This window comes from Raphanus sativus, chromosome 5, assembly GCF_000801105.2.
Source record: "Raphanus sativus cultivar WK10039 chromosome 5, ASM80110v3, whole genome shotgun sequence".
Taxonomy (NCBI): Eukaryota; Viridiplantae; Streptophyta; class Magnoliopsida; order Brassicales; family Brassicaceae; genus Raphanus; species Raphanus sativus.
The window spans coordinates 18,436,244-18,458,993 of NC_079515.1; the positions used below are offsets into that span (position 1 = coordinate 18,436,244).

The window sequence follows — 22,750 nt, forward strand, 5'->3', positions numbered from 1 at the left end:
TAAGGAGTATAAATATCATGCGAACAAGATGGGTTCGACTAATCTCACCTTAGTCTAGATCTGGATCTGGATCTGGAAACAAGAGACAAGAAAGAGAGAGATCGGATCACCACCACCACTCGGCTACAACCACCACTCGGCGCCAACGAAGGGAGAGAGAGGAGAGAGAGAGAGAGAGAGAGAGAGAGAGAGAGAGAGAGAGAGAGAGAGAGAGAGAGAGAGAGAGAGAGAGAGAGAGAGAGAGAGAGAGAGAGAGGGAGGGAGGGAGGGAGGGAGGGAGGGAGGGAGGGAGGGAGGGAGGGAGGGAGGGAGGGAGGGAGGGAGGGAGGGAGGGAGGGAGGGAGGGAGGGAGGGAGAGAGAGTGAGAGAGATAGAGAGAGAGAGAGAGAGAGAGAGAGAGAGAGAGAGAGAGAGAGAGAGAGAGAGAGAGAGAGAGAGAGAGAGGAGAGAGAGGAGAAATAGACAGCACGAGAGAGAGAGTCTAGGGATTTCGGTCTCCGAAATTTCTCTGTTGAATTTCACTTCAAGTTTCTGATGGAGAAACAGAAGGGGACTGCAATTCTATTTATAGAAAAAGAGAAAGAAATCCTAGGTTTTCCCTAGAGAAACTCATTCTCCTTGAAAAAAAGTTGTGGCAGGTTTTGGGATGGTACACATCCTAATTCCCAATATAACATCTTACAGAAGATGGAACATGCATCATTTTAGAACTTCCTAAAAAAAAATTTTAGTGAACTGAGAAAAACAGTAATATATTTATTTCTATGTATATTATGGATCTTAAATCTGAGTTAGTCTTTGGAAATTTTATTTGAAAAATAACCTTTCGTACCAACTTCCTTATACTACCATTATGTCACTAACGTTTTGATAAATTGTATGCTTAGAAATCAAATTTCAAAATGTGTAGAAACAATAACCCACTGGCCAGCTAATTATCATTAAGTACATATCCTGGTTTATTTTGATATTATAATTATAAGAAAAATTACATAGACAATTCGATAACTGACAATACTACTTGTTTTATGAAGATCTACGCTTGCCTGCATCACCTGAGATGTCCTATGACGATTCATTCCTGACCAAATTTACTCTTGCACCATGTTGTAGATCATTTGTAAGCTTTTCTTCTATTGTCTCCATAATTATTTAATAAATCTTTTTCTCCGGGACTTAAAATCTGGATTTCCTGTAATATGCAATATTTTACATGGTTTAAAATTCGAACCCCAGATCTAGATATTAAAACTTATAAACCTTAACGATTAGGCTACCGTGTTTTCACGACCTATTTCTACACTAGGGAAGTTTTTAGTTGAAGAATCTTGTCATGTCCACTCAATATGTTTCAGTTGATCATTATTATTAACGATTGGATATCAATATCATACTTTGATTCAGTTTCTATTGTTTTCCACTGCTATACTCAATATTGCTGAACCAGATCTTTTATCATCATTAATATACTTTTTAAAAAATCTCAAATGCTCTTGGAGAATAATGATAAAAGAGATGATCTTCAAATGAGATTCACTCTTACAAAATTAGATCCAAAATTACTTAATTAAATCATCAACCATTACCCTCCAAACAACTAATTTGAAAAAAGTCTTATAACATTTTTACAACCATGCATTTGTATTAGATTATAGAGTTTCATGTTGATAAGAAGAAAGTGAAACTTAGGAGACTGAAATTGATTGAATGGTTTTATTTGACAGTGAAACATAGACTAATTAGTAAGGGATTTTAGTTATTAATAGAAAAAAACTTTTTTTTTTTATTTTGTCTTATATTTTAGGGATACTCATCCTTCTATTGTATCAAGTTTTTAGGTTTTAGAAAGTTAATAATAATCAAATAAACGCATATATAGGTAAGTTTATGTTCATTTTATGAAAAACTATCTTTTAGTTCATTTAAATTAGTTTTTTTTCTAAAGAATCTAACTCTCTAAATATAGCCATTCTAAATCTTTTTATAATCAATTTCTCGGATAATTGGTTTTCTTTCTGATTCAAATCATTTTTGTTGTTTCTTGATTGGTGATTCCTTAAATACTCATTTTAAAATATCTCTAATGTACTCTTTAATATTAGTTACAATAATACAGCTGCATAATTAAAAAGAAGGATAGATTCGGAAAATAGAGATAAAGGAAATGTTGAATTATATATTAAGACCACGAGCGTGGAAGCCAAAGAGCAATTTTCTCACCAAAAGACCTCCTCTCTTTTTTTTTATAACCAAACCTCTCTTCTCTTATGTCAAAAGATTATGTGTAACTAATAAACAAAAAATATTAATCTCTTTCTTAATCCCAGGAAGAATATAGAAACAATGTCTAAATTATCGTTTAATAATCTCATCTTCTTGATCATCATTTTCTTCGTCTTCTTGTGTTTGTGTCTGAGATCATCAGCGTTCACGAATCTCAATACCTTAAGCTTCGAAGAATCACTTTCTCCTTTATTCGGTGACGCTAATCTCGTCCGGTCTCCTGATGATCTCTCCGTTCGCCTCCTCCTCGATCGATACACTGGTATATATATATGCATACATATATTTATGTTTTCACCTGGGTTCTTTATTATTTTCTTATGATGGAAGATGATGATGATGATGATATATAGGTTCTGGTTTCATATCATCGAACATGTATCAACATGGATTTTACAGCTCTATGATCAAGCTTCCCGCCGATTATACTGCCGGCGTCGTCGTAGCCTTTTATGTATAGTCTCCGACCATTTTTCCTGTTTGATTAGCATAAAAACGTTTTTGTAACAAAATAGTTTTTTTTCTTTATTTTATTGATCTGCATGATTATTATTGTTTTACTTTTGTGATCAAATCCTTCCTTATTTTCTTGGACATCCATGACTATAACTCACTTGATCTAATAATAGATCACTCTTTCTGCCTAGAAAATAGTCATAACTTTTCGAGAAAATAGTTTATGTTTCCATTAGATGTAACTTAAGTTTTATAATCTAACAGAAATGAAATATATAAAAAAATATTTGCAGACATCAAACGGAGACGTGTTCCAGAAAACACATGACGAGTTAGACATAGAGTTTTTAGGGAACATAAAAGGAAAACCATGGAGGTTTCAGACAAATCTGTACGGTAATGGAAGCACGCCTAGAGGTCGTGAAGAAAGATACCGTCTCTGGTTCGATCCTTCTAAAGAGTTTCATCGTTACAGCATCCTCTGGACTCCTCACAAGATCATGTAAGCTTTTTTCAATCGATCATTTTTCCGGTTAAGCTCCAAAAGCGTTGACCAAACCTGGTTTTATAATTATATGACCAGCTTCATGAAAAAAAAAAAGAATGTTTGTCTTTCTAAAAACGTTTCTTTCTTCTTAAGATAGTTAATGAATCTACATTATTCTCTCTCTCTTTTCTCGTCTTTTACTTTTTTCTATTTTATTTAACGAAAGAGAATCAGATTTTCTGAAACAATTAATTCGGTATTGCTGTAAAAACACCAGCTTAGCTTTATGGGTTTTTACTTTTTACACGTAAACAATAAGTCTCAGTCATCACGTGTAGCGTATAATTAAAATCGAATTTGTTGATATGATTTTTTTGACCTTCTTGTAATAGGAAGTAAGAAACGTTACTTTAGTAGTATTCGTTAATCATCTATATTTTTCATTAGTGATAAGAAAATTTTAACCAGAACTAAAAAAATTGTTGCCATAGAAAATCATAATTAAACTTTTATCACATACTCAAGGTTAATTTTGTTAGTTATTTATTTTTTTAAAAAAATTCATCTAATTATTCAATATGTTTGGTTTTGTTTTTGTTAATCTTGTCATTAATAAAATTTGTACTTCTTTTGTTGGTAACTAATTCATTTAAATAATCATCAGATTTTGGGTAGATGATGTGCCGATAAGAGAAGTAATAAGAAGTGAAGCAATGGGAGCCGATTATCCAGCGAAGCCAATGGCTCTTTACGCCACCATCTGGGACGCCTCCGATTGGGCAACCTCTGGCGGAAAATACAAAGCTAATTACAAATTTGCTCCTTTCGTCGCAGAATTCAAATCTTTCTCCCTTGATGGTTGCTCCGTTGATCCCATCCAAGAAGTTCCTGTTGATTGCTCTGACTCTGTTGAGTTCCTTGAGTCGCAAGATTACTCCTCTATCAATTCACATCAACGTGCCGCCATGAGAAGATTCCGACAACGTTTTATGTATTATTCTTATTGCTATGATACAATTAGGTATCCGAAGCCACCACCAGAGTGTGTGATTGTTCCGGCAGAGAAAGATAGGTTTAGGGATACAGGGAGGTTGAAATTTGGTGGTACAGAAGCTCGCGAACGGCGGAGGAATCGCGGACAACAAAGGCCAGAGATTGAAAGTGATCCTGATGAGAGAAAGCTTTTATAATAAGATTTATGTTGTTGTTTTTACTTAAAATTCATTTGTGAGTAAAGATGAAAAAAATAAAAGAGTGAAGATATAAAAGAAGGAAAAAGAAAATATGGCAGAGTTAGATGTATAATGTAAATTATAAAACATATCAAAATGTAATATCTAAGATTAAAATTGGTTTTCTTACAAATAAATTTGAAAATATATGGAAGTATCTTGCCAAAAAAAAAAAGAAATGTTTAATACACTGTTGAAAGTTCACATTAAAGACTACTTGCTAGGGTACAAAGTATACCTCTTACAAGCTGGGAAAAAACATTGTTAGAATCAATTCAATTTCTATGTTTTATCAGGTTTATGTCCGGCTTCAAAGATACATGCTCAAATAATTACGAAGAAAATGTATTATAACAAGGTTTTGGTCGATGAAATGCTAAAGCGAAAAATATATTTTTGGCTAGCTTAGAAACGATTGAAGTATTCAAAAAAGGAAAAATAGAGTATAGAGATCTAAAACCATTTAAGGATGCCTTGTTTAAACCCTTTGTTCTAGTGAAACTGATTTGAAACATATAAGAAGAAACATGACAAATAAAATATGACAAAACGGCCATTAAAAATTTTAAACCGTAAACTTTCAAATTAAAACAAAAAAATCTTCGAACTCATATTTGAGCTAAAAAAATCATCAACTTTTAAATATTGGCCATTTAAATTTTATATTTTGTTGACTTGACCCTTTAAGAAACTCAATATTCAACTGTTAAACTCAAGTAACAGCCGTTAAACCCAATACAACGTTGTTTTAAAAAGAAAATTATGTTTAAGAAATTTCCTAAATCAACTTCATCTTCCTCACCCGAAAACTTAATCTCCAATTCAGTTTTATCTTCTCCAAATTGTTTTCAGAAGAAATCTCGCATAGAAGTGTTGGTTTCTCCGGTGACAGTTAATGATTCTCATCAGTTTGATAAAGTGGGATTGTTACTCTCAATTACTTGTCGGGATTTTAGAGTTAATATATAGATGTCACTATAAATTAAATATTTTTTGTTTTAATTTAAAAGTTCAGGATTTTAGTGGCTGTTTTCTTAATAAAATATAATAAGAAACTAATGGTTTTTCTGTATCAAACATTAGAAGAGAAAATACATTATTGGTTTTATAAACATTGTAATGTCAATTATAGAAAGTAATAGATTTACTTGTTTATTAAGGTTTCTTTGTACTTGATCTCTAAGTTAAACTCTTCTATAGTATCCCTATATAAGGAATTTATTATTCATGGATTAAAACACACCAATTCATTTTTTTTCTTCCTGTTTTGTGTTATATTGTTAATTTTTTCAGTCATTCTTCAGTTCATATTTATTGTCGATACTTAATTGAAGTATTATTTATCGATATTCAATTGATTCGAATTTGAAAGCTTTAATCGAGAATACTGATTTGGTCTTGTTCCAAGGAAAAAAAATCATTTGATCAAATATCTTGTCAACTTTATAAGCTAATGCTCAGTTTTTATAGTTTATACTCGTATTTGCTCTCTTTATTAATCATATTCATATGTGTTGCTTTATTACTTGATGTCATCACGTTAGTATATATGCTTATTGTTTTATTACTTATTGCCAATGTTACATCCATTCATAAAAACACACATTACACAGTCATAAATTAGTACTATTCACCACCTTTGGTGTTACATATCAAAATTCGAAGTTTACGACTGCATATTGATAATTTTTTTCATATAGCTGCTTATAGTTGATTAATGGTTGTCCACAAACAAAAAAAGTTTAATGATTAATGTTTCAAAGCATATTAGTCTATTAAATTGTGAATGATACGGCTGCATGGTAATAATGTTTTATAACTTACGATTTTTTTTACGGCTGCACATATATAACTGTTGATATATGATAATTAGTAAGAACAGCTTATCTTTTTTGTTTCGAAAGGCATCATATAGACATGTAAAAACAACGCGCTTGCATACCGTTGCATACTTTTATTATTATTGTTCATGTTAAAACTACACGCCTACATGCATGTTGCTAATATTGCCTATGGGGCTACAATTAGAAATTATTGATGTTTTGTATTCCCTTAAGCCTCAAAGGAATTTATTGAGTTTAAAGATATTCGTAGAAATTGGTATCCTATTGAAGCTATGAACAAAAAATTTATTGAAAGTTTTCATATTACAAGTATTATTCATGGTTCTAAGAAAGTTGTAGAAATATTACTATCATTCTCCATTGGATTGTATTATACTAAGATTAGTACAATTAAAGTAAATGATATAGTAATCCAAAAGTTTACTCAAAACATTACTGTTTGAAATGATCGGTTAGCTAGGCTTTCCAGTTCAATAATGATGCGAAAGATAATCAAAAATACATGAGGACATCCACTGAAGAACCAGAATATTCTTCCTGATGAATATTCGTGTGTTACTTTTTCACAAGGCAAGTTGATCATTCAGCTTTCACCAGCCAAGATAGATCGATTAATGTTAATGAATAAAGTCTCACATTGGTAGTTGGAGAAATAATTAAGTAATATATAAAGTGTTATGGCCAATCTACTAATCACCAATTGATTTTAAGTTTGAAGCTCATAATAAACCTGAATCTAATATGGTATCAGAGCAGTGGATCCTTGTGGACCAAAGTTAAATTAAAAAGAGCCACCCAATATTGGGTCACTCCATGGATGGTATTCCCACAATTACCTACGCACGTGCGTGAAGGGGAGTGTTAATGAATAAAGACCCGATGTCGGGCCACTCTGTGGATGTTGTTCCTACAGTTGCCCACGTATGTGAGTGAGGGGAATGTTAATGAATAAAGGGAAATTGCATTGTACAACAATCAAACAAAAGATAATTCAGCTAATAGCTAAAATCCCTAACTCACCTATACACTGCTTCTCTTTTATAAATAATAGCCATATTGCCCTCATGAATAACCTGAGAAACCTGCAAACAAAGAAAACAAAATTATATTAATAATTAATGTGGCAAAGTTTTCACTACAAGAAAACAAATATTTAACGAGGGCCAATTTCCTCGTTAATTCCTCGTAAAAGGAAGTTTACGAGGAATTAACGAGGAAATGGGTTTCGTCGTTTATCGTCCGTCGTAACACACATTTCGTCGTCATTTCCTCGTAAAGTAGCGAGACAACCATTTCCTCGTAAAAATGAAGTAAAGATTTCGTCGTAAGTTCCTCGCCGCATTTCCTCGTAAAATCCTCGCGGGCTTTCCTCGTAGAAACCACGCGATGCATTCGTCGTTACTTACACGTAATTTCCTTGAAAAGAAATCCTCGTAAATTTGATGTAACTTCCTTGAAATATATTCCTCGTAAACTCCACGTAGATTCCTTGAAAAGATTTTCTCGTAAATACCTCGTAAAATATTCCTCGTAAATTCCTCGGTTAGCTTTCGACGTAAATAACTCGTATAATGCGAATTTTCGAATTAATAAATAATATTGATAAATTTAATAATTATTAATTTAATTTAGTAAAAATATTTATATATTTGTGGTTTATAAATAAATTTTAAATAAAATTCAAATGCAACAAAATATTTTATATATAAATAAGTTTTGGATTTTATAATACATAAACCGAAAAAAACTAAGGCCCGTTCATCGCCTTGTAGAATTCCTTGCTCCTCCTCGTAACATCCTCCTCGTCATGTGTGCCCGATGACTCGCCTGGAATGGGATTTTGTTGTTTCATGTTCCTCAACAAAGTTTCTCATTCCGGATTTGTGGCCGCTATAACGTCGATGAAGGCCTCGAGTCCACTCACACGGAACCGCCGGCACCTGAAGAAGAACCTGGAGGGTCTAACTGACTACCAGGCTCACCGAACATATCTCTGTAGTGAGCAGTAAGCATGTTCTTGCGAACCTGCAAAAATATATTTTTTGAGTTTATGATCATCAATAATAAAAAATCTATCATCAATAATTTAAAAATCTATCTAACGAACATAAATTTCATAAACCTATCTAAATTCCCTAAACTAACCACCTAATATACTAAACTAATTATGGGGAGCAAGGAAATTACCATTTCGAAGGAGAGAGGAATGGGAGAGGAGTTGGAGAGGAAATGGGGAGGAATTGGAGAGGAAGTTGGGACGAATGGAGAGTGTGAGGTTTGGGTTGTATATATAACTTACGAAGGCGTCGCAATTTCCTTGTAGCTTTACGAGGAATTAATGAGGCCCGTCTTTTATTTCCTCGTAAAATCCTCGTAAACTTACGAGGAAATTGCGAGGCCCGTCCCAAATCCAACGACGAATAAGCGAGGCCCGTCTTTCTGGTCCTCGTAAATGCCTCGTAAATTACGAGTTTTTAACGAGGTAAATTTCTAAACCTCTAAAATCAGAAACCCCAAACCCCAAACCCTAAACCCCATCTTTCTTATATTCTACTTCATATATTACAAACATATCTTCCTTTTAACCTCAATATCTTCTTAACATTTCAAAACTCAAAATTTTAAACCACAATTCTTTAACTTCTAATATCAATCTCTTCTTTCTAATATAACTTTATACAAAATCAAATTATTTATTTAAATTTTCTATTTTGCAACAAAAATATAATCTTTTGAAAATTTGAAAATATAATCTTCTTAACATTTCAAAACTCAAATTTTAAAACCAAAATTCTTTAACTTCTAATATCAATCTCTTCTTTCTAATATAAACTTATACAAAATCAAATTATTTATTTTGCAATAAAAATATAATCTTTTGAATATTTGAAAATATAATCTTTTCAAAATTATAAAATTATTAATGGGGTTTGGAGTTTGGGATTTAGACAAAATAGAAGAAAGATGGGGTTTGGGGTTTATGGTTTAGGGGTTTAGACAAAATATCTCGTTAAAACCTCGTAAACCCACGAGGAAATTACGAGGAAATAAAAAACGGGCCTCGGTAATTCCACGTAAGCTTACGAGGCATTTACGACGATTTCGTCTTACGTGGAATTAACGAGGCTCACATTTTTTTTTCGTCGTTATTTCCTCGTTAACTACGAGGAATTAACGAGGTATGCTTTATAAACGCCTAAAATCTAAAACCCCAAACCACAAACACCATCTTTCTTATCTTCTACTCTTCATTCCAAATTTCAAAACTCAAAATTTAAAACCACAATTCTTTAACTTCTCATATCAATCTCTTCTTTCTAATATAAACTTATACAAAATCAAATTATTTATTTTGCAAAAAAATATAATCTTTTGAAGATTTGAAAATATAATCTTTTGAGAATTATAAAATTATTAATGGGGTTTGGAGTTTGGGATTTAGACAAAATAGAAGAAAGATGGGGTTTGGGGTTTAGGGTTTAGGGGTTTAGACAAAATATCTCGTTAAAACCTCGTAAACCTACGAAGAAATTACGAGGAAATAAAAGACGGGTCTCGGTAATTCCACGTAAGCTTACGAGGCCTTTACGACGATTTCGTCTTACGTGGAATTAACGAGGCTCACATTTTTTTTCGTCGTTATTTCCTCGTTAACTACGAGGAATCAACGAGGTATGATTTCTAAACGCCTAAAATCTAAAACCCCAAACCACAAACACCATCTTTCTTATCTTCTACTCTTCATTCCAAATTTCAAAACTCAAAATTTAAAACCACAATTCTTTAACTTCTAATATCAATCTCTTCTTTCTAATATAAACTTATACAAAATCAAATTATTTATTTTGCAAAAAAAAATATAATCTTTTGAAGATTTGAAAATATAATCTTTTGAGAATTATAAAATTATTAATGGGGTTTGGAGTTTGGGATTTAGACAAAATAGAAGAAAGATGGGGTTTGGGGTTTAGGGTTTAGGGGTTTAGACAAAATATCTCGTTAAAACCTCGTAAACCTACGAGGAAATTACGAGGAAATAAAAGACGGGTCTCGGTAATTCCACGTAAGCTTACGAGGCCTTTACGACGATTTCGTCTTACGTGGAATTAACGAGGCTCACATTTTTTTTCGTCGTTATTTCCTCGTTAACTACGAGGAATCAACGAGGTATGATTTCTAAACGCCTAAAATCTAAAACCCCAAACCACAAACACCATCTTTCTTATCTTCTACTTTTCATTCCAAATTTCAAAACTCAAAATTTAAAACCACAATTCTTTAACTTCTAATATCAATCTCTTCTTTCTAATATAAACTTATACAAAATCAAATTATTTATTTTGCAACAAAAATATAATCTTTTGAAGATTTGAAAATATAATCTTTTGAAAATGATAAAATATAATCTTTTGAAAATTATAAAATTATTAATGGGGTTTGGAGTTTGGGCTTTAGACAAAATAGAAGAAATATGGGGTTTGGGGTTTAGGGTTTAGGGGTTTAGACAAAATATCTCGTTAAAACCTCGTAAACCCACGAGGAAATTACGAGGAAATAAACGACAGGCCTCGGTAATTCCACGTAAGCTTACGAGGTCTTTACGACGATTTCGTCTTACGTGGAATTAACGAGGCTCGCATTTGCTTTTTTTTTTTCGTCGTTATTTCCTCGTTAACTACGAGGAATTAACGAGGTATGCTTTCTAAACGCCTAAAATCTAAAACCCCAAACCACAAACACCATCTTTCTTATCTTCTACTCTTCATTCCAAATTTCAAAACTCAAAATTTAAAACCACAATTCTTTAACTTCTAATATCAATCTCTTCTTTCTAATATAAACTTATACAAAATCAAATTATTTATTTTGCAACAAAAATACAATCTTTTGAAGATTTGAAAATATAATCTTTTGAAAATTATAAAATTATTAATGGGGTTTGGAGTTTGGGATTTAGACAAAATAGAAGAAAGATGGGATTTGGGGTTTAGGGTTTAGGGGTTTAGACAAAATATCTCGTTAAAACCTCGTAAACCCACGAGGAAATTACGAGGAAATAAACGATGTTGGTGTGTTTAAAATCTAAAACCCCAAACCACAAATACCATCTTTCTTATCTTCTACTCTTCATTCCAAACCTCAAACCTCAATATTGGTGTGTTTAAAATGATGTTGAAACTTCCATATTTATATTGAACTTTTGCGAGGAATTTGCGAGGAATAGGTAAGTAGCAAAAAAAAATGTGCTTTAGTATTCCTCGTTAAAATCACGTAAAACATTTCCTCGTAAAGAAGACGCGAATTTACGTTGTGTTTACGAGGAAACTCTATTTCCTCATTTCCTCGTAAAGATGATGCAAGCTTTACGTGGTTTTAACGAGGAAAGAGAATTTCCTCGTTAAAACCACGTAACTTTACGTTGTTTTAACGAGGAAATGTTTTCTTCGTTACTTTACGAGGAAATAACGATGTTTTGTTCTTTCTTTGTAATTTCCTCGTAAAGTCGACGTAATTTTACGAGGATTTTATTTCCTCGTTAATTTTCCTTGCCAAAGTGATGTTTTCTTGTAGTGTTTTGTGTCTCTTTTTTGTTCACACTTTGTAATCACACATGTGTTCTTTTGTGAGTCACATTTTTTATGATCACACGTGTGTCCCTTTGTTAGTCACACTTTTTATTAGTAATTATTGAGAAGATTAATCAATTTTGTTCAATGGTAACTTCCGACGAACTCCATTATGTTTACGGCTAAAGGTTACGGTGAGCAAACAATACAACTCTTTCTTTTATTTACCTCTTTCTCTTAAATCATTGATGCTTACAATTGAGTTTTTGCTTTAATCCTCTGTTTTTGTTTTAGTACTCTGTTTTTGTTTTTGGTTTTGTTTTCATACTATGTTTTGTTTGTTTTAGTGATTCAATGGTGAAGAATAACGACGGAGAACCGGTAAAAGCGTCCCTGTGTCAGAAGAAAAAGAGAGGAGATGAAGATGATCTCTGTATGGTGGTGAAAAACAACGGTGGTGAACAAAGTGAAGTTTAATCAGCATGTTTGAAAAAAAGAAGAATTGAAGAAGATGAACTCGTCGTCTATACTATATTCGAGGAAAGAAATAGTATAGTATATATTCTTTTAGTGTAGCTATTTATTTAAGGTTACCATATTATTTGAGAAAGATTTCTATATTATTCCTTAAAACCTAATAATCTGTCATATTTTTAAATTTGATAGTTCTCTTCTTTGTCATTTTGTGTAATTGATTGTAATATGAAATTCATGCTTTCGATTGTTGGACAAATTTGATTATTTGGAACATTCGTTTACTATACTATTTAAATTGTATGGAATAGAAAATATGCAACCTACTAACCAAATAAATGTGCCTCATTATAGATTGTATTTGGGTTTTTAGGTTCCTGCCTAGGATTTAAATTTACTAATAGAGGTTTGGGTATAGTATTTGGAAGGAGGGGGTTGGGGTTTAGGTTTAGTGATAGCTGTTTAGGGTTTAGTATTCAAAAGTTGAGTTTGGGTTTAGCATTTAGTGATGTGTGTTGGGTTATAGCTATATACTATTTCGGTGATATGAAATACCTTCTTTATTCGGGTTTAGAGTTTATATTTGAATTTAGGGTTCAATGTTTATGGTTTAGTATTTAAGGGCAAATGTTTATGGTTTCGTAGAAATTTCAAACCATGTAGTATACTATATCCACCATAAAGTACTATACTATATCTACCATGTAGTATAGTATTATGAATTTGGTGAATGTTATTATTTGGAAACGGGAGAAACTGTTTATATCTTAGATGTGGGTTGACATTTCTACGTTAGGGTTTAGTGTTATTATCTCGGATGTGGGTTGATATTTCCAGTAAATTGTATGTGTTTTATACGTGTGTAATATAGTCTTATTATTAGCCATATTTAACCAAGGCGATGTGGCTTCCTTTCTTCCCTTAGTGGTATGTATGTGTGTGATGTGGTTTCATTTAATTTGGGTGATGTGGTTTGTATGTGTGTGATGTGGCCTTATTATTAGTCATATTTAACTACTGTGATGTGGCTTCCTTTCTTCTTTTAGACTTGGCCTCACTTTTTTTCTTGTGACTTGCTTTTTCCCTTCTACCGGTAAGAGAAAGGGCTAAAACCGGACAAAATGGTGCACAAATGGTAGTTACTTAATACTGTCAAAATCATAGTCACCCACTTAATTAACATTCCAAATTTAGCTATTTCGCCAATTCACCCATGAATAAAGTCCCACATCGGTACTTGAAAAAATAATTAAGTAATAATCAAAAAGATCTCTCTCTCTCTCTCTCTCTCTCTCTCTCTCTCTCTCTCCTCTCTCTCTCTCTCTCTCTCTCTCTCTCTCTCTCTCTCTCTCTCTCTCTCTCTCTCTCTCTCTCTCTCTCTCCTCTCTCTCTCTCTCTCTCTCTCTCTCTCTCTCTCTCTCTCTCTCTCTCTCTCTCTCTCTCTCTCTCTCTCTCTCTCTCTCTCTCTCTCTCTCTCTCTCTCCGGCTACGCTAGGGTTGAATGATGCATTCTTAATACAAGTATGGTGTTAGCAATTACTTTTTGGAAATTGGACTTAGAATTAATTACTTTCACATTAGTTTCTCAAAGTTAAATATTTAGTATTATTTTGTTAGAAACTCATGTGTTGAAATACTCCCAATGCGGATGACCTTAATGCATGTCACCATTGAATATATATGAAAGTATATGAATTTTGCAACTGAAACTGAATACACATTAAATTTGAGTGTTTGTTGCATTTTTTATCTATTAATTCTAGTCAAGTCACCAACCTCATATTCTTAATATGGTTACTGAAAGATAAGGACAAAGTAAAGAAAGACTTTCTCAACATTTGCAATGCCAGGTACTAGAGCAATTTCATTTGTACCAATGGCTCCTAAAAGGCGACCAAAGATACATAACCTTCAATCATTCTTGCTGATTGGCATCGTCAAAACCTCACAGCTCACGAGGACTAACGTCATATGGCTTATCTATTTCTACGTAAGATTTGTTTCTCAAGTTTATGTAGTCTGCAAGTGATATAAATGCATATAAAAAGCAGTAGCACCCTAGCAGGAAAACCATAACGAGATTAAGGTCGTTGAGATTTAAGAGACAGAAAAATACACAAGTAAATCAAATTAAAAAAAAACATTAAGATTCAGAAATAATCAATTGAAGAAAAGACTTAGAAGTTAAGAACCAAACAAGAGAACAAGAAAAATAAAGAGAGAAAAAAAAAAACACCGCGATCAGCCACGGATTTATTACAGAAGCATCACATTCTCAACATGGTTTGTAAAGGTGAAGATTGCTTCGGGGCGATAATGACCCATCGATACCTTCCCTTCAATTCCTTTGATCTCAACTCTTCTAACGCTCTGTCTCTCCAGATTGTAGTAGAAGACATGGAATGGATGGGTCCAACGATGTGGCGCCCAAACAATTTCACCCGTATCAATTGCCCAAATTGATCTCATGGTCCAAAAGGCTGCATCTGGCAAATGAAAGATATGCTTTGACCATTTCTCCTTCTCAGGATCATCTAGAACCCATAACTGACCATTGATACTACTATCATAGACTATGACACCTAACTTTCCCTTGTAGTTTATTAACGTCAAGAACGAATACAACTTAGAGTTCTCATCATCTATTTGTATAAACCTAAATTTCTCATACTTAACGTCAAAGCATGCTATCACTGTATTCAAGTTGCCGCGAGCTATGTAATACAAAATCCCGTTGATGCATATCCCACTTCCGTAATTCTCAGGAACATGCGGAAACAAACATGCGATCTTCCTCCATGATGGTTTTCCTTTACCTACCGTCAGAACTTGATGCTCTCTAGAGTTAATTTGTTCTCTATACCTTGCCACAGTCATGCACAAAACCTTGAGTTGATCCTCGATTGGATCATACCCTAAAAAGCTTCTGAAATCCTTATTCTTTGCTAACACTTTAGGTAAATGTACCTGCTGACCCGTGCTAGGGTTACATATCACAGGGACCCTTTCCATCTTTTCCTTTAACATCTGCCTATCGTTTAGATAGATAACCCCGTTGGTGGGTATACAAGTTTCCTTGTACCAATCTCCGGAGACCCCCATATGATAATCTGCTATTACAACCTGCTCATCGCCATTTTGAGGCTGAGGGGACGAGAAGAAATGCCACTTGCCGCCAAATTCGAACGTGAACAGAAGACGTGGCCGAGTTGACGAACATGTCAGGAATGATTTCGTGAAATATGGATTGCAAAGTAAGGAACCCCACTGCTTCGAGACGAAACGGAATTTGGCAATGGTTTTTGCCGGTAATCTCTTGAGTATCTCCATGATAAGATCGATGGGAAGCGTCTCTGGGTTCCCTCCTACATAAGTTGAGGAGGTAAACTTTCGGACGGAGTGAGAAAAAAGTTAGAGAGAGGTGAGAGACTTTTCTCTCTAGGTTCTCTCCCCCTCGACCTCTTCTCTCGGCGACTCTTGTAATCTCCGTCACGGTGGCCGACGGTGCCTTCTCAACCGTCGGTCGCCACCCCAACTAGCGTTCCGTTCTCTGCCTTCTGTCCTGTAGCCAATCGTCCAACCCCCTCTTCCTTGTTTAAATCTCTCTGGATTCCGTCAAATAGCGGCCGGATTTGACGGCTCTAAACAGAAGTTGAGTTGTTCTTGTCTTCTCTGGAGGATTGGCGAAGATGTAGTTGGGTCCCTTGCCTGCAGGAAGCGTCGATTAGAGGTAGATCTAGATTTAGGGTTTCGTTGGATCTGGGTCAGATCCGACTAGGTGGCTCCGCCGGACAGCAGAGCGTCGCTGCCTCTGCCTCTCTGGTTTGTCGCTGCCTCCTCTTGTCTCCACCTCTCCTTCAGTCGATTGATCAGCCAGAACTTCCCCATCTTGACCTTCGGATCTAAGATGAAAAGACGAGTTTGAGGCTCTCGTCGGGGACTTCTTCTTGTTATGATTTCTTAGCTCAAAATCTTGACGGCTCTACTAGCCGTTTGTGTTGTTGGAGCTTCGGTTCCTCTGTTCTTCATATTTCCGGAAGGAAGCCGTCCGTTGATGTTCCAGCCTCGTCCTTGTTCTGAAGCTAGAATCTTTTCAGTTGATGCTCGTGTGAAGGGACCGGAGTAGAGAGCCATGAACCTCCGCTTGTTTCCGCCTGCGTCGCTCCGCACCTATCTGCTAGCTTCTCTTCTTTGGATTAGGGTCTCCTGAAACCACCGGGTTTGGCTTCTGGAGATGTTTCAGCGTCTGGAGTGGACCTCATCGGTGCTAGCCGGACCAGGACCTAGTCAACCCTGCTTCGCCGTCGCACCCCTTCGAAGTCGCCTTCGGGATGAGCCTCGGTTCCTAGGCTCATTCTCCGGCTGGTTGCTCTAATGTTCGTGGCTCTTTGTGCAGGTTCCGGCATCAAGATTCAGCCTTGAACTACTGGATTGACATTTGAGTTTTGGTTTCATGTTTTAGCTAAGCTTTAATCACTTCTTAGGAGATGATTAAACCTTTGTTTCTCTGTGAAAGTCTTTTTTATCTTTTTTTGGGGCTTTCTAAGAGTCTTGCTTTAATTAGCTAATCCTAGATGCATAAGGTTTGATCTTCAAGCTCTGAATGTATCTCATGTATCATTATCTTGGTAATGAAATTCACATTCTTGTCAAAAAAAAAAAAGTTGAGGAGGTCGTCGATGATTGTGTGCGGCGTCTGATGATCTTACAGTGATTCATTGGATTGTACTTCTCTCGGTTCATGGCAAAGTTTGTTCCGCTCTAAGAATACAATTAGGACACGTACAAACTGTACAGGTTTGTCAAAAAATATCTTTACTTTTATCATGCATTAACTTTTCAAAATCTTTAACTTAGTAGTCTTTTTCTGTATCTTTGACTTCTATATAATCCTTTAATCTTTTACTTTACTCAACCAGTCATCCACTGAACTTCAAATATATATATGGTAAAGATATCATCCCTTATGTGGTAAATATATCATCCCTTATATTAAGAGATAATAAACTTTAAAAAATAGATTTTAATCTAAAAGTTTTTTACAGGTATATTATTTTGATGTGGTAACACCATAAAGTTTCATCCCCCGAAAGTTTCACTTAATAACACTTTAAATCTTGAATTTTTTTTACTAACACTTTTAACCTTGAAAATGACATCTCTATCATAAAAAACCCCCAAACTAAGAAAATGACCTGTTTAACAGGTTAAAACAGGGACGTCTCGGTTTTTTTCCAAAAAAATATTTATTAATTCATAAAATAAAAAAATCATAAATTAATTATAAAGTCATAAAATAAATAAAATTCATAAAATTAAATAAAACTTCAGAAAAATAAAAAAAATTCATAAAATCAAATAAAAATTTATAAAATTAAATTAAAATTCAAAACAATTGGTAAAAAATCATAAAAATCAAATAAAATTCAGAAAATTAAAAAATAATCAGAAAGTAACTAAATATCAGAAGTTAAATAAAGTTAAAAATAAATAAATAATTAAAAATTATCAAAATATAGAAATTAAATAAAAATCATAAAATTAAATAAAAATTCATGAATTTTACAAACAACAATGTTTTTAACAACCATCAAATTGACATTTTAATCGTTTAAAAGTTAGTTTAATACAAGCATTATGCATATCAATGTTGACAATGACGATGATATGTCTGTTTTGAGAAAAATAATCTTGTAATTTTTTTAAAAATACCTTTTTAGTTTTTAATCTTTTTAACTTTTGAATTGTCTAACTTTTTGTGAATTTCATTTTATATAATTTTCTGAACTTTATTTAGTTTCTGAAATTTTATTTTATTTTGTTTTTATTTTATATTCGGAATTTTTATTTAATTTTCTGAATTTTTATTTAATTTTCTAAATTTTCTTTAATTTTCTAAAAATTTTAATTTATTTTTTGAATTTTTATTTAATTTTCTTTTTTTACCTGTTAAACAGGTCAATTTTTTGGTTTGAAAGTTTTTTATGCTACACATGTCACTTTGAAGGCTTTATAAAAAATAAAACAAAAGTATATATACAATATAAATAAAAATAAATAGTAACTAAATATACAATATTAGAAATAGAAGTATTACATTAAAAATCTATCGTAGTATTATCATTTGATATAAAAAATAGAATAATTAAATATAATAAATAGAAATAAGTAAATATACAATATACGAAAAAAAAAAAAAAATAAACGAAACATCTATCTGAAAATGCGTGGTAAATAAATAAAAAATAAATATACAATATAAGAAATAAATTATTACATTACAAACTATTATATTATTATAATAGGTAAATATAAATATAAGAAAAATAAATCATAGGTGAATATACAATATAAGAAAATATATAGTAAAAGAAAGAAACTTATAATAAATAAATATACAATATAAGAAAATAAATAATAAGTAAATATAAAATATAAAATATATATCTGAAAATATATAGTAAAATAAATGATAAGTAAATATACAATATAAGATATATACATATTACATTATACATCTATGGTAATATTACAATTTGATATAAAAGAAAAAAAAGTAAAATAATTAAATATAAAATATAAGTAAAATAAATAATAATTAAATATACATTATAAAAATGTAAAACACTGCATTAACATCTATCTGAAAATGTATAGTTTTACATATTTATTATTTTCAAATATTTTCATAAGTAAATATACAATATAAGAAAAACAAACATACAATATAAGAAATAGAAATACTACATCAAACATCTATCATAATATTATCATTTGATATAAAATTAAGAAAATTAGAATAACTAAATATATAATATAAAAATAGAAAACAAGAAAATATACAATTAAGAAAAATAAATATTACATTAAAAATCTATCGTAAATAGAAACAGAAATATTACGTTAAATATAGTAAAAGCCTCCTTTATATAGGAAAATATGTTTGGACAAGTTCACATGAAGATAGTGAAAAATCAACTTACAGAAAGTGTTTCTCATATGGCTTCATCACTCATACCTTCTTTCTCTATAGACAAAAGTGTTCTGCATTTTCTGCAGGAAAATGTAAAAATACAAAAAAACATATCCATCATTGAATCTTCCAATTATAGTGTTTTAAAATGCAAAGAAAATATAGAATAGAGACTGCATTTTGAATAAAAATATATGGTTTTCAAACGAGTAAGATAGAGAGATTGGCGAGTGAAAAATTATGGATTTTTACCACACACATGATTGTTTTCAGTCTTCTCATTTCAGCTCATTTTCCCTAAGAACAAAAAGAAAAAAATATAATGAGTTACAAATTTTTGGAATGCTGGTAAATAGTATTGAACAATAGCTAAGAAACAAAGTTCAGATCTATCATAAACAAAAACACTAGCCGTAAACATACGCAAGCAATGGTAAGACACAACCAAATCTATCACAAACAACGGCAACAAAAAGGAGTCAGGGACACAACCAAATCTATCATAAACAAACACACCAGCCATATATACAGCCACAATTAATATTACAAGTTAAAAAGTATACCATATTGATCTTCAAGATGTACACAGAGCAAGATCTCAAAAGCAACAAACAGTGGTTTTGCCATAACATAGTGAAAAAGATTCCACTGCCAAAAATCAGAACTTTAAAATTTACAAAACAACATGATGCTAACAAAGAGTAAAGGTTATAACCACACAAGATGTCATAGAGGGAGCATGCAGTGAAATCTACCATGATAAATTATAGCACGAAACAGTTACAAGGATGTAAATATAAATATGCAAAAAACAGAACTCAAGGATGATAAAAGCTTCTACTTTAGACATCCTTAAACACACAAGGATCTAATTTTTATAGTTGTACCCAAACTAAACTTAGTCAAAACTCAGTATTACATAAACCCTCAACTGATTCAGATAATTATCCTAACTTTAGCAATACAAAAGAGAAGTCAAGACATCAATTACAAAAAAAAAAGAAACTGATCGCCGTGATTGAGAAAGAACATGAACAAGTTGGAGAGCGAGAAGAAGGGTGAAGGAGAAGAGCAAAGTATGCGCTGAAACCACTTCTATACACCAATATTTCTTTACTCTTAAGTCTCTAAATCAGTCAGAGAGCCCCTTTTTAATACAGCTCACAATTCAAAATTTGATTGTGTGAAATTGGAGATTTTTTGCGGAAAATTTCAAGAGGTAAACACATAAGAGAAGAGAAAATGATTTTTTTGTGTGGAAAAAATGGTTTTTTCGAGTCATCGATAGAGATGAGTTTCCACGACAAAGGTAGATGATGGCAAGCTTAGTTTACAATAATACTCTTTTACTTTTTGTGTATGACTGTGTATAAAAGTAAAGGACAATTTTGAAATTTTAACATGAGATTTATACTAAGGCTACAACTATTAGTTAGATGTTTCTTTGTTAAAAATACTCGAAGTGATATATTGTTAGAAACTAAATTAGAAAAAACTTAAAAATAACTATATTTTTTATTTGTAAAATAATTAAAAAAAATTGACGTGATAAAAGTTAATTTAGTATTTATCTAAAAATGAATAAAACTTTTTAAATATATTTAAATTATTTGTACATTTGTGTATCCGCCCGTATATTTAAATTATTTGTACATTTGTGTATTCGCCCATAGGGCGGGTTTAACCCTAGTTATTTAAAAAGATCTAAATAAAGGAATGACATAGCAGCGTAAATAATTTTAAAAGGTAAGGGCATGATACTAATAGGGTTCTGATTTAATAGTATAGATAAAATACATTACATAGAAATCTAAAGATAAACATAGCACATAGAGGAGACTAATAAAAAAAACCATAACAGAGAAAGAGAGACATTACTGATAAACAAAACACATAGAGACATATAAGACCAATCGAACCACAACAAAAAAGAGAAACCATAACTGAGATAGGGAAACACATAGAGACAGAGAGCCACAATAAACAGAGAAACTATCATGGAGCCAAAACCCATAAAAACATAAAAACATTGCAGCTAAAATTAAATATTGGAACCTAATTTTTATGGAGAAAAAACTAACCTCTAAACCATGTTCTCTAACTTGTAATCCCTAAACTACGACCTCTACTTTGTAACCCTAAATCCCTAACACAACTAAAAACCATAACATATATTTGTAATAGCCGTGTTACAAAAAACATTTTGTAATAAATTTTTGTAGTAATCAAATATACATAGTCAAACTTTTTTTAATTAATAATATTGCAAATTGCAAATACATATCACAAAAACATATTACTTTAACTAGAATCGAGTCTAAATCTGAGTCGGGACACGAATCTTCTCACTCGTCTTCTTATAAATATTAATCGTTGGGAGGAGCCACGTGTAAGATTTCATAATCAGAATCATCTCCCACGACATATGATTCAATCTTTTTTTTATCAAAGACATATGATTCAATCCTTATTATCTCATTTGGCCCAACAACATCTTTATGAGTATCGTATTGCGATGCAGTTAGATCAACATTAGATTCAGATGGTTCATTTACTCCTTGGGGAACAACCTTCGTACATGTCCACCAGTCAGTCGCATTTCTACGGCGCATATGCGAATAAGGAATGAAACATACTTGATCACAATTACCAAATAGTATGAAAAGATCGTACAACACGTTTAACTGCTTGTGCTTTTGCTTTTGTTAATACTGTTATCTTCTATGGATTGATGATTGAAAGGATACTTTAGATACATAGTTTTTGGACTACATTACTGAAAACAATAATAAATTAAAATTTTAACAAGTGACAAGTGTCCAGTTACATGGTCGTATAACAAGTTGGTGCGACCTGGAGCAGCTTCAAACTCATGTTCTGGAAGATAATCCATGTACCAGAAAGGAAATGGGTCATAGCAAGACCTAGTGGGCTTATTGGAGAGCTTATTGGCCTGATTCATGAAGTATTGGACCGAGAGAAGTTTATTGGCCTTGATGAGGCTTTTAAAGAGAAAGGAATGACTATGGACCAGCATGGACGACTAGTATGCAATGTGATTGACCAGGAAATGGATGGGAGGAAGCTGGATAGACAGGAAATGAAATGGGAGATCTGCTACGATCAGGAAATGCACTGTTCAAACCGACATGGACGAGAAATGAGTTGGAAATGGAAGATGAAGAACAAGAGCTGGAAAGGGAACATGATGAGGAACTTTATCATCCAAATGAGCATAAGGAGCAGCATGGTCGGACCTGGAACAAGATGGATCGAGCCCAAGCAAGATTTGTTCGAAAAAGGCCTTTATCGGCCCAAAAAGTGGAAGGACAAGCCAGCTTGGTTTATTATTGACCCAATATGATTATGCACGACCATTATGGTCTATTTTAAGTTTATTTGGTTTTATTATTTATGTAAACTCGTTAGGAATA

General features: G+C 32.6%; 2 protein-coding genes across 2 annotated transcripts; one reads left to right on the forward strand and one right to left on the reverse strand.

The window, feature by feature from the left end:
- The first annotated feature begins 2,204 nt into the window (after nt 1–2,204).
- Nucleotides 2,205–4,575, forward strand: LOC108859520 (probable xyloglucan endotransglucosylase/hydrolase protein 30). Its single transcript, XM_018633426.2, has 4 exons — nt 2,205–2,545; nt 2,637–2,737; nt 3,033–3,241; nt 3,891–4,575. Exons 1-4 carry the CDS (start codon nt 2,344–2,346, stop codon nt 4,414–4,416), a joined length of 1,038 nt encoding a protein of 345 aa, XP_018488928.1. The 5' UTR covers nt 2,205–2,343; the 3' UTR covers nt 4,417–4,575.
- Nucleotides 4,576–14,599: 10,024 nt separating this feature from the next.
- On the reverse strand, nt 14,600–17,086 carry LOC130512429 (putative F-box protein At1g46984). The gene is made up of 2 exons (XM_057010399.1): nt 17,019–17,086; nt 14,600–15,728 (listed from the first exon to the last, which is right to left on the reverse strand). The coding sequence occupies exons 1-2, from the start codon at nt 17,084–17,086 to the stop codon at nt 14,600–14,602; spliced, it is 1,197 nt and encodes a 398-aa protein (XP_056866379.1).
- Nucleotides 17,087–22,750: the final 5,664 nt, after the last annotated feature.

Excerpts from the sequence above, each read along its gene's own strand:
- LOC108859520 (XM_018633426.2), top strand. The coding sequence starts at position 2,344 with ATGTCTAAATTATCGTTTAATAATCTCATCTTCTTGATCATCATTTTC. Across the intron at positions 2,546-2,636 it reads CCTCCTCGATCGATACACTG|GTTCTGGTTTCATATCATCG; the intron begins GTATATATATAT and ends GATGATATATAG. Across the intron at positions 3,242-3,890 it reads TGGACTCCTCACAAGATCAT|ATTTTGGGTAGATGATGTGC; the intron begins GTAAGCTTTTTT and ends AATAATCATCAG.
- LOC130512429 (XM_057010399.1), bottom strand. The coding sequence starts at position 17,086 with ATGAACCGAGAGAAGTACAATCCAATGAATCACTGTAAGATCATCAGA. Across the intron at positions 15,729-17,018 it reads CGCCGCACACAATCATCGAC|TACCTCCTCAACTTATGTAG; the intron begins GACCTCCTCAAC and ends CGTCCGAAAGTT.